Source organism: Vigna umbellata, chromosome 1 (genome assembly GCF_029865625.1).
Source record: "Vigna umbellata cultivar VRB3 chromosome 1, Vumbellata_1.0, whole genome shotgun sequence".
Classification (NCBI taxonomy): domain Eukaryota; kingdom Viridiplantae; phylum Streptophyta; class Magnoliopsida; order Fabales; family Fabaceae; genus Vigna; species Vigna umbellata.
This window is the reverse complement of record NC_142165.1, coordinates 83,702,252-83,713,991: the sequence shown is the minus strand read 5'-3', so window position 1 is coordinate 83,713,991 and position 11,740 is coordinate 83,702,252. Positions and strand designations below refer to the sequence as shown.

General features: G+C 35.4%; 1 protein-coding gene across 1 annotated transcript; it reads left to right on the top strand.

Annotated features, from left to right (window-relative positions):
* Positions 1-434: 434 nt before the first annotated feature.
* LOC124839215 (DNA-directed RNA polymerase 1B, mitochondrial) lies at positions 435-11,328 on the top strand. Its single transcript, XM_047314965.2, has 19 exons — positions 435-1,230; positions 1,384-1,623; positions 1,712-1,845; positions 1,939-2,005; positions 2,161-2,219; positions 2,458-2,575; positions 2,674-2,787; positions 3,442-3,573; positions 3,682-4,098; positions 4,883-4,933; positions 6,283-6,353; positions 6,579-6,663; positions 6,900-7,052; positions 7,147-7,221; positions 9,078-9,167; positions 9,301-9,348; positions 9,673-9,787; positions 9,887-9,990; positions 10,456-11,328. The coding sequence occupies exons 1-19, from the start codon at positions 532-534 to the stop codon at positions 10,564-10,566; spliced, it is 2,883 nt and encodes a 960-aa protein (XP_047170921.2). The 5' UTR covers positions 435-531; the 3' UTR covers positions 10,567-11,328.
* The last annotated feature ends 412 nt before the right edge of the window (positions 11,329-11,740 follow it).

The window sequence follows — 11,740 nt, the reverse complement described above, 5'->3', positions numbered from 1 at the left end:
AAATTATTTTATATTTGTTTTCTTAAAAAAAAAGTTACTTGTACAACTAGTCAAAGAAAAAGAAATAAAAATAGAACATCACTTCGTTTATATTTGATTTTTACTTTATTTTACATATTTTATTTATACTTTAATTTTAATTAAATTTTAAAATTTAAAAATGAAAAGAATTAAAAGAAATTATTCAAATGAAAGTATAGTATAACACCACTTTAACAACATATAATAATTACTCTTATTAATATTATTTTATTTAAAATATGGACTCAAATGCCTTTTTCTTAGTAGTTAAATTGTTTTATTTAAAATTTTACTCTAATTATGATTAAGATCCGAGAAGGAAATGGAATAGCCCGAACCCGAAACGGAAACCGAAACCGAAACCCTGTTTGAAAAGCATACCAGTAAGGGGAAATAGATAGGTTTTATGGAGGGTTTAGAGGCGGCTGTGGCGTTTGTCTCAGATCTTTTTTAGTTAACAGAACACTATATAACACTTTGGCTTCTCTTTCTCCGCCTCTTATTTCCAAAATGTGGACCAAATTCGCCAAGCGAGCTTCCTCAACCGTAAGGAACAGCTTCCGTCTTTCTACGTTATCTCCGAGAATTATCGAGTCCCAAACAAGTACAAAACTAAACATATACCCATGTCAGGGTTTCGCCAGAGTTGGGGTGAGTCGGTCATCGTTTATGTTTTACGACGGTTTTTCTTCTCCGTCTTTGATGGTGGCGGGCAGAGGTTACGCAACGGTGGCCGAGGCTATTGAATCGACGGACACCGAAGACGACTACGAGGAGGTTCAGGAACTGTTGGAGGAAATGGCGAAGGCGGAACACAAATTAGACTGCAACAGCTACAGGTACAAGATGCTGAAGAAGAGGCAGATAAAGATGGAGACGGAGGCGTGGGAAGAAGCTGCGAGGGAGTACGAGGAGCTGTTGGAGGACATGCGCGTGCAAAAGCTTGCTCCCAATTTGCCATACATGAAGTCGCTCTTCCTTGGTTGGTTCGAGCCTCTAAGGAATGCGATTCTCGCTGATCAGGAGCTTTGTAAAGAGAGCAAGTGCCGATTGAGCCACGCTCCTTATTTCAACGAGTTGCCGGCGGATATGATGGCTGTGGTCACCATGCACAAGTTGATGGCTCTGTTGATGACGAATACGAATGGCGTGGGCACCGCCAGAGTCATCCAAGCCACTTGCCAAGTAGGCGAAGCGGTTGAGCAAGAGGTATATGAATCTATCTATCTATTGCTGTGTCATTAATTCAATAACACAAGTGTGATTAATTTTGGGTTTTATTGTTCAACTTGGGCATTATTATGTTGAATTCGTAATGTTCAAGTGTTCGTTGACTGAAATGCTACCCTTTATGTGGATCAGGCTAGGATATACCAATTTATGTTAAGGGAGAAGAGAACCGCCTCTGACAACTCATCTCATCTTGCTCCTGCAGTACAAAGAGGAAGAGTGATCGAAGAGGACGAGGAAACGGAAAAGAAGAAGACCAAGCTTCGGAAAAGAGTTGCTGGTTTGATGAAAAAACAGAAGAGGCAACAAGCGATGGGATTAGTTCGGGATCAAGATGATTGGAAACCTTGGGGGCAAGAAGCTCAAGTAAAGGTTTGTGATTCTTGTACTTGTAAGTTGTACCTGTGAACATGGAATGATTCTTCAGTTTGTGTTGCAATGTATTTATTGTACGTTCCAGGTTGGCGCTCGATTAATTGATCTGCTAATAGAAACGGCTTTCATTCAACCACCTGCCAAACAGTTTGGAGATGGTCCACCAGATATACGCCCAGCATTTAAGCATACCCTTAAAACACTTTCAAACGAGTCACAGTGAGATTGATAGCACTCTTTCACAATCAATATCTGTACTTTTAAACGATTACTTTTTCATTACTTAACAATCGGTGCTTTCTATTTAACTAGGAAGGAAACTAGGAGATATGGTGTTATTGAATGTGATCCTCTGGTGCAAAATGGCCTTGAGAAGTCTGTAAGTAACTCTAGGGAATGCTTCTACTTGAATTCATGCCCCCTTTTCTTTAAGTAGATTATAAGCAGAATTAGTATAGTTTTCTACTTTCAGCTATACTTCAATCTTAAGTTCATGAGATTGATGCTAACATAGAAGTTTGTTTATATTGACAGGCAAGGCACGTCGTCATCCCTTACATGCCAATGTTGGTGCCACCCATTAACTGGACAAGGTACTGCAAATGTTAATACATTTTTGTTTTCTTATTATAAAGATTTATCTTTAGTTTAATTCTCTAGTTTAATACCTACAATTTTGGATAGTATAATTTGAATCACATGATCAAGTTCAAACATCTAATTACTTTGCTGTATGCTTTACTGTTTTTTTTTCTTGTGATGAGAACCTTTTGACATGCCACTTCGGATTGAGTAATGACTACATTTTGCTTATTGCAATATCTTTTGTAGGTATGACAAAGGAGGATACTTTTTTCTGCCATCGTATGTTATGAGAATTCATGGAGCTAGGCAGCAGCGTGAAGCAGTTAAGAGGGCTACCAAGAGTCAACTTGAACCTGTTTTTGAGGTTTGGATATTCTTTTTAAAATTATGTGTTTTTCTAAGTATGTTCATGGGCTGCTGTTGTTAGTTGTTGAAATTAATTCTGGTTTTGTTCTGTTCTAGGCCCTTGATACTCTTGGCAATACCAAATGGAGGGTAAACAAAAGGGTGCTGTGTGTGATAGATCAAATATGGGCTAATGGAGGAGGCCTGGCTGATTTGGTGGATCGTGAAGATGTGAGCATTAGATAAACCTTGTTGCTAAATTTATCTGTTGAATACCTAGATTTTCACAAAACTTGGCCCACTTTATTGGAAGAAGTGATATTCCACTTGAGTAGCTTCCAGCACAACAGTATATATTTCTCGGAATCCAACATCATTTTTATTTTTCGTTGAATGCTAGGGTTTAATATGTATTAATGGATAAAAACATCTTAATTCTTACTTTACATTTTCCTATCAATTGAGGAGTAAGGGAAAAGAGAACAAGGGGCATAAGTGGGATATAGTTGTACTGAACTTACAAATGTAGTTAGGTCTTTTTGAAAGAGGATCCTAATTGAGGTATGGAGTTTCTACTCATTGAGACGAAATTGGGACCTTTGGGCATTGAGGAAGCAGTCCCCTGAAGTACTGCATTGCCTTGGTTCACTTTTTATATTTTATTTCATTCTTCTACATTTATACCAATCTGATGTCTTCGTGATATCAATGTCAATGATATCTTACCGTAAAATTTGAGTATCCTTGCTGGGTTTGTATCAGTTGGTTTAAAGTTTCTATTAGATATAGATTTTTGAATGTGTAGTCAAATATAACTCAAGATACAAGGGTGGTTCTACTGTTCTGACTATGGCTTTTTGATTGGATTCTCTTTTAATGTCAAAGGTTCCCCTCCCTGAAGAACCAGATACAGAAGATGAAGCAGAAATCCGAAAATGGAAGTGGAAAGTCAAAGCTGTGAAAAAGGAGAATAGTGAGAAACATTCACAGCGATGTGACATAGAACTTAAACTTGCTGTAAGAAATCTGCTACTCTTTAAGAGATTGGGTTATATAACAAATACTGTCCGGGAGATGTTGCATACACTCATCCTTGTTGCATTGCATTGGCTTTTTTGGCTGTAGGTTGCACGAAAGATGAAGGATGAAGAAGGCTTCTATTATCCTCATAATCTTGATTTTCGAGGACGAGCTTATCCCATGCACCCATATTTGAACCATCTTGGTTCTGATTTATGCCGAGGCATACTTGAGTTTGCAGAGGGACGTCCTCTAGGGAAGTCAGGCTTGCACTGGTTAAAAATACATCTTGCAAATTTGTATGCTGGTGGTGTCGACAAGTTATCTCACAATGATCGAATAGCATTTACTGAAAACCACCTGGATGACATATTTGATTCTTCAGACAGGCCACTTGAAGGAAATCGGTGGTGGTTGCAAGCAGAGGATCCTTTTCAGTGCTTGGCAGCATGCATGAATCTCTCTGAAGCATTGAGGAGCCCTAATCCTGAGACTACCATTTCTCACATGCCAGTACACCAGGTACCTTTTGTGGGATGCCCGAAATTGTTATTTGGGAACAATATATATTAACTGATTCTACATTTTATATTACAAGGACAACTCAGCTACCTTTTTTAGTTGAAATTTTCTTCTAAATGGAACACTATAATCTTTTCTTTCAGAAGCAAAGTTGCATCTGAATCATATATATTCATGCGGATAACTTTTATTTTCCTTTTGGGAGGAAGACGCATGGAAACATAGTCATTACTCTTGCTAATTAAGAAACGTGTCACACATCACTCAGGCAACTTATTTATTTTTAAAATATGTTTACTAAGATTATTTTTACCTATCTTGGAAGTTTGTCCCTGGTGCATTTTTAAATTGAGTTGTGACAAATATCTAATCAGTATCAATATTACATGTAAAATTAGATTTATATTATAGTCACATTTGCTTGTTGCAAACTGGTATATATCAACATGATGTTCATTCGATGTGTAAGAAGTTGAGCTTTTATTTGGCTGTACCTAGGAATACATAATTGAAAACCCTGATTGGATTGGGCTTTAGTAACAAGCCCAGATAAAAAGACGAGGTAACGCTTGATCATAATGCAAGGTTTTCAGGTATTGAATACCTTATTAATTTCATACTCCAACAAAGTTGGCATACTTAAACTGTATACCAAAACAGTATTCCTCTGACATATCCTAGTCACTCACTGGAGCATGCATGCTGATGAAGTTGAGGCTGGAAGGCCACTGATCCATTCTTTAGTATTTCTCTCCTAATTTTAATTTTTCCCCATGCTTGCTAGGATGGTTCATGCAATGGCTTACAACACTATGCCGCACTTGGGCGAGACAAGGTATTTTGCATTTTGCATTGGTTATTTTAATTTTCGTTTTTTGTGTATTGAATGGGCGTGTGGGAGTCTGAGAGTTTGAGAGATGTTTAGTTGGGATGTTCCTTGTCACTATTATTGAGGTCCAACATCAACTGTATGTATATAGCCAAAGTAGATCATAAAGGCTTGAACAATCCTCACTTTATTAGCTAGTTTCTGGGGTTGAGTTAGACCCAGTTGAAATTGAATAATGAACCAACCCTTCATGCAAATGGTTTTGAAGCTCCCTTGCCATCTTCTTTGTGAGAGCAAGACTTTATTTCTTTCATGGGATTGGTATTTAATGTAGGTTGGTTGATAGAACTAAAATATTAACTTTACATCTCGTATTTATTTTTTCTCAACTGCTTCAAATTTTCTGATTCTGCTAGAAACTGAAACCAAGGAAATGCAATGGGCTAGTTCAATTTCCATTTAACATAGTTTATTGCCTATTTTATATGAATTCACATTTTACATTGATTGCCAAAATAAAGTGACCTAAAGCTGATTTTTTTACCAGTCAACTCAAATATTTTCCTTCATTTTAATGTTTGGAAACTTACAAGTGCTATCTTGAATTTCAATAACTGAAACCAAGGAAATGCAATGGGCTAGTTCAATTTCCATTTAACATAGTTTATTGCCTATTTTATATGAATTCACATTTTACATTGATTGCCAAAATAAAGTGACCTAAAGCTGATTTTTTTACCAGTCAACTCAAATATTTTCCTTCATTTTAATGTTTGGAAACTTACAAGTGCTATCTTGAATTTCAATAACATGGATTTTGAGGTAGTTTTTGAATTCTGTTTAAGTTGGGGATGCTGAAATATTTTAAAATCCTATTACTGTCTAAGTTCAGCAATGTAGTGCGAGAGGGTTTTTCTGAAGATTTGTGGCATATATAAGTATTTGAAAGGGAGGGAGAAAGTAGGGTAGTAGACTCCACTAATTTCAATATTACACTAATTTGATTTCCTGTTCATTCATCATTTGCTATTCTATATATCTAGCATAACCAGATAAAGGTAGCGCTTGGATTTCTTACATTGTATTGAGGGTAGGATGTTTTCTTTATTGTTTGATGTATATGCTTAGAAAGGTTGCACCATGCCCGCATAAGAATAGTTGGTTTAAACTTTTATCAATGTTAATGACAGCACGTTGCATTAATTCTTTATAAATTAATCATTTTTCATTTAAAATTATCCATTCTAACATAAAGTAGGGTAAGTTTTTGTAGTTTTGGCATGACAACGTTGTGTTACATCAATTCCCCCTCTTTTTCAATTCTGCCTCATCCACAATTTCACTTGTATTTGAAGTTGGGAGCTGCTGCAGTCAATCTTGTTGGTGGAGACCAGCCTGCTGATGTTTACTCAGGAATTGCGGCCAGGTAATTATTACCAATGTTTCTAGCCTTTTCATTTTCTCTTTAATTATTTGATTTCATTCTATAGGTTCATTGTAGTATTTCCCCCAGAAATGACTGAGGAGACCGTATTAAATTATCACTACTGTTTGTTTATTCCTCTCTATCTATGGATACTCTCTAAATTTATTTGCTGTTGGAAAGAAGTTTATGTGTTTTGACATCTTTGGCTCTGGCAATATGGTGCAGAGTACTTGAAATCATGAAAAGTGATGCAGAGAAAGATCCCCAAACTAATCCAAATGCGTTGCATGCTAGGCGCTTAATCAGCCAGGTTTCTTTTAATTGCAAGTTTAAAACAGTTAACTTTTTTTTTGGAATGTTTTCCCTTGGAATATCTGAAGATTGATTGTTAGGAGCTTGTGACCTATTATTAATAACTACATTGTTGACTCATCCGACATTACAAGTGGCTTTTATATTTTTTCTTTATAATGTAATATGAAAGAATTATACAATTTTGCCAGCCTTGAACTTACAAACATTAAACATTATCATAATTAACATTAGGTGGACCGAAAGTTGGTAAAGCAAACAGTGATGACATCTGTTTACGGAGTGACTTACATTGGGGCCAGGGAGCAGATAAAGAGGAGGTTAAAGGAGCGTTGTGCCATTGAGGATGATATAGAGCTGTTTACTGCTGCTTGCTATGCTGCAAGAGTATGAAAATTTGATTTAGTGGAATTGTATGTTAACATTTCTAAATCTATTCCATTATCTATTTTACTTTTACTTATTAGTCATTGTTTTATAGACCACTCTCACTGCCTTAGAAGAGATGTTTGAGGCTGCAAGGAGTATTATGGATTGGCTAGGTGATTGTGCAAAGGTATGTCTAATTTTCTGTTGGTTATCGTTGATTAAATGAATGAGCGAGTGCCTCCATTTTTGTCTCTAAATTTTAAGGATGTGGCGTCCCCTATTTTAGATTCTCTTGGTGGGTTTTGGTTTGATCCCCCTACGTCTGTCTCTTGCTTTTCTATTAATTGTATTAAGAATGCTGCATATGATTGGCTCGTGCTAATTTATTGTGAAATATAGGTAATATGAACCAATGCCTAGTAGTTTATCATGATATACTTTTCATAGTTTATCTATCTAGTGTATTTAAATTTTGTATGTGTTATCTTATTGTTTTTAATATATGTCTCTTTCTGATACAATTTGTTAGAAAATTTTGACAGTCTAGGGTTATGGTAAGATGTTATCTATAATGAATATTTATGTGTGTGTGAAAAGGAACACAAGCCGACCTTCAAGTCTTTTAGAAGTTTGTGGCAGACAACACTCATTGGGCTCTTAATAAGTAGTATTTATTTTTCAAAAATTGGAGATTTTGTTTATCTTTGTCGGTGTTGATTTCTTACTATTCTACCTTCTCTATGATTAGGTGCTTAGTAACCTTCTACATATCAGCCAAATGACATCCTAACAGTGACCTTGAAGATTTAGTGTTATTTGTGACATTTAATACATAGTAAGTTTTGGGCTAAGGGGTAGTCTTAGAATAATCACATTTGCTCAGGTGGGTTCAGTTTTCTTTGGAATGCGTGTTTAGGAAATAAGACTAACTTATTCATGGCCTTGTAACATCTAAAAAAGTGTCACTTACTCTGGATTGAAGTGTCCTACCATCGGGGGCTTGAAGTGTCCTACCACCTAAATTTTGTTTTACTGTTGGGTGGCTTGCAATGGATTTTCGGCAAGTAGCCTTTGCATTTCATGGTTTTCTTCAATGATCATCCAAATATAGATTCTTCCATTCAGTTTCTGGATTATAACTTGTAAACTAAACTCCGAGGACAAAGCATGACACTGGTGATGTTGATGTAGTTTTGACCCCTCTAGAAGTTACATAGGAAGAGATAGGAGAGGTCCAAATATGTTTACAAAAATGATGTTAGATGAGGCAGGGAAAAAGTAAAAGCGAATAAGGTCAACTCAAATCTAAATTATCCCTTAATCTTAACTACCTGAATCTTCTAGAATCATTATTTTAAATTTAAATTTAAAGTAAAGTTCATACAGTTGTAAAGTTACATGAACCTAAACTTTTAATGCAGCACATCCCAATAGATGCGTAGTTTCCAACAATCACCTACATCATTTAGGTGAAACTTCTTTTATATAATTTTTTCAAGAGATCTTTAATAATTGCAATATTTTTTGGAATGGAGATGGCATAATCCAAGGATGGTATCACAATTTTCTAGGGAAAGTATACAATGGGAATCCTTAAGGAATCAGTTCTGTTATACGATAAGCCTGTTGATGCCCCTATGCGTCACGGTTTTTTGAAATTAGGGGACATTTCCAACTGTAAATTCAAATAATCAGCTAGAATATGTATTCTTTAAGTCATTGAGATGTCTAAGGGTAAGTTATATGTGACAAGTGTGGTGCATATATTTTATATGCTCCATATTACGTGGGACCTTTAGAATGTATTTGTTGTTAGGGTAACTGCAAATCCTTGTATTTATTATTCTGAGGAATTATAATTGAGTTTTATTTCGTAATATAGGCACATATTTTTCAGCATGCCGTTTTTTCTCTCCAAAAGTGCTATAGGCATTGAACATGTTATTCAAGAATTATATGTGGCTATTAAAATACTATGTTCCCATGTTTTTTACTGTATACATCTCAATCGTCTTAATGATTTAAATTTTGAACATGGAATAGGTGATTGCTTCCACTAACCAAGCAGTCCGGTGGATCACTCCCCTCGGTCTACCTGTAGTACAACCCTATCGACAATTAGGAAGGCATCTTGTAACTTCTCAACTGATGGCCTATTTTTCTTATTTTCCATTGTCTCTTTTTTCTTCCTCTCTACTAGTCAAATAACTTAGAAGTAGTTGACACATTTCTTGTCATTAATATGGTAATTGGATATGATGTACAGATCAAAACTTCCCTTCAGATTTTGACATTACAACGAGAGACTGACAAGGTAAGCATTGATTTGATTGAAATTGACCAACCATATATGTAGACCTGTGTTTGGAAGTAACTGTTCTATTTTAATGTCACACTTTCATGTCTGAAAAAGATCCTATATTTGTAAGATACTTGACACATCACCATATCAACTTGTAGTTTATGTTTTGAAGGGCTTAGTTGAACTATCTAATTTGTGTTCCTATTGCTGTATGTATCACTTTGTTATTTTGTTGGTATTACTTGTCAAAACCTGCAATGCCCTTGGGACAATATAGGTGTCTTTCCCTAAGCATGCTATTGTTAATCTAATAGAATATCCACACTAATGTTACAGGTCATGGCTAAAAGGCAGAGAACAGCTTTTCCCCCAAATTTTGTTCATTCTCTTGATGGTTCTCACATGATGATGACTGCAGTTGCTTGTAAAAAAGCGGGCTTGAACTTTGCAGGTGCTTAGTGGTTTATATAAAAAACATGAACAGTCTTAGGTGAATGCAATTGGAGTATCCATTAGGAATTTAAATTTGTAAACCAATGCTTAATGGCAGGGGTTCATGATTCATACTGGACACATGCATGTGATGTTGATGAAATGAACAAGATACTCAGGGAAAAGTTTGTTGAACTCTACGACGCTCCAGTACTGGAAAATGTAAAGTATTTTGTATCTTTAACTATTTGGGCTCTTTACTTGGATATTTGATTGCCAAGCGTGAAGCATTTTCTTCAAATCAATCCATTCTGACTTAATCCTTTCCTTTCATACTGATAACTTTTGGTAAATGCTTTTCTGATGTCATTCAATCCACTCAAACTTTGTTCTTTGGCTTCCTTTCCGAAAGGAATTACGTAGTGGGTTGTATTAATGTGAAGCTGACCATTTGCTTATGAAGCCTTTTGATGCATTTTGTAACTATTCATGGTTTATCGTGAATCATCATCTAACTCACCTTTCTACTTGACCAAATCAATCGACGTACCAGACTCAATTTTAGTATCTTTGGATGCATGTTGCTTTCGGATTTATTATTTGACATATTTTGTTTACAAGTAAACTCGTCATTGTATACCAAATGACTTGGTTGTTTAATAATTCATTCTTTACTTGTAAATGCAGTTGTCGGAGAGCTTCCAAAAGAATTTTCCCACATTGAACTTTCCTCCCTTACCAGAACGAGGAGACTTCGATCTTCGCGAGGTTTTGGAGTCTACATATTTTTTTAACTAGACTCTCAGAAACTCTGGTTACTTGCCTAGTACTACCTTTTCCTGTGGTCCTGGGAGACAAGTCTAATTGATGAAATTGGTATATATCTCTACATGCATGGGATTGTGAAAGCCTCAATGAAAACCTTCATGGAGAATGAAGAATTGCGTGGAGCAAGAATTGGGTTGCCAAACTTGAAGAATCTTGTACTTCTTTTATTTATACATTTGTTTCAAACAGAGGCATATTTCCTTCACGAGATGTCCCATGTTAGTACTCTAGTTGTCTTCCAAATGGGCTTATGTATACAAAAGGAATTATGAAAGAAAGGGGGTCTTCACATATGGTTTTGTAAATTTAGGATATGTTGACGTGGACTGTCAAAACAAGAAGCATATACAGCAGTCAATCTGTTGTAGTTCGTGGTTGATGTGACAAACAAATGAAGAATTGGAGCACTGGTAATAATTTCTAGTGACTTCTCAGATCTGGATGCTGCAGTCTGCTGGATGCTACAGATCTGGTGGCTTTCCCTCTTACGGAGCAGCCAAAATCAAAGTTATCGCAAGATCCATTGTTTTGCTGCTTTTATACATTTTGTATTTTGTTTCATTCTTTTTAGTAAGGGGTTGGGAGCATCTGTAATACTGTCATTGTCACTGTCATTTGTTCTTATGTTGGTTTTTTCATTTTTTGAATTGATACATGTAAATAAATACCGAAAGAAAAAACACTTACGGTTTCAAATTTTATATGGACATGTGTTTTTGTCTTTTTCTTTTATCTACCTCTCGGTTTGTAGTGTAAAATCTAATTTGATCACTAATGATTGATAGGTTTCTAAATATTATTTCATGGAAGTTTAATATTTTTTCATCTATTAAAGTTCATTCGTTAATAAAAACTTCAAGAAAAGCTGACTTCAATATTTAAATGTTATGGTAGTATGCTTTTGACATTTGTTACTTAGTGAAAGCTTACGTTGACAGTCAGATGATGTTTATCATTTTCACGTGATTTCTATGTAGCCTTTAGGTGAGACCTAGTATAATAAAATTTAAACATATGTAAGTATATTATCGATCAATATAGTAATTTGCATATAATTTCTATTTTAATTAATTATTGACATTTATCTATCTCATTTATTAAAGTAATGTTCTCTTATTTTATTTGTAAAAAATCTAACTTATTA

What these genes read in the sequence shown, in the direction of transcription:
- LOC124839215 (XM_047314965.2), top strand. Translation starts at nt 532, where the DNA reads ATGTGGACCAAATTCGCCAAGCGAGCTTCCTCAACCGTAAGGAACAGC. An exon ending in ACATAGAACTTAAACTTGCT is followed by an intron (nt 3,574 to 3,681) that starts GTAAGAAATCTG and finishes TTTTGGCTGTAG; the next exon opens with GTTGCACGAAAGATGAAGGA. An exon ending in AGCGGGCTTGAACTTTGCAG is followed by an intron (nt 9,788 to 9,886) that starts GTGCTTAGTGGT and finishes GCTTAATGGCAG; the next exon opens with GGGTTCATGATTCATACTGG.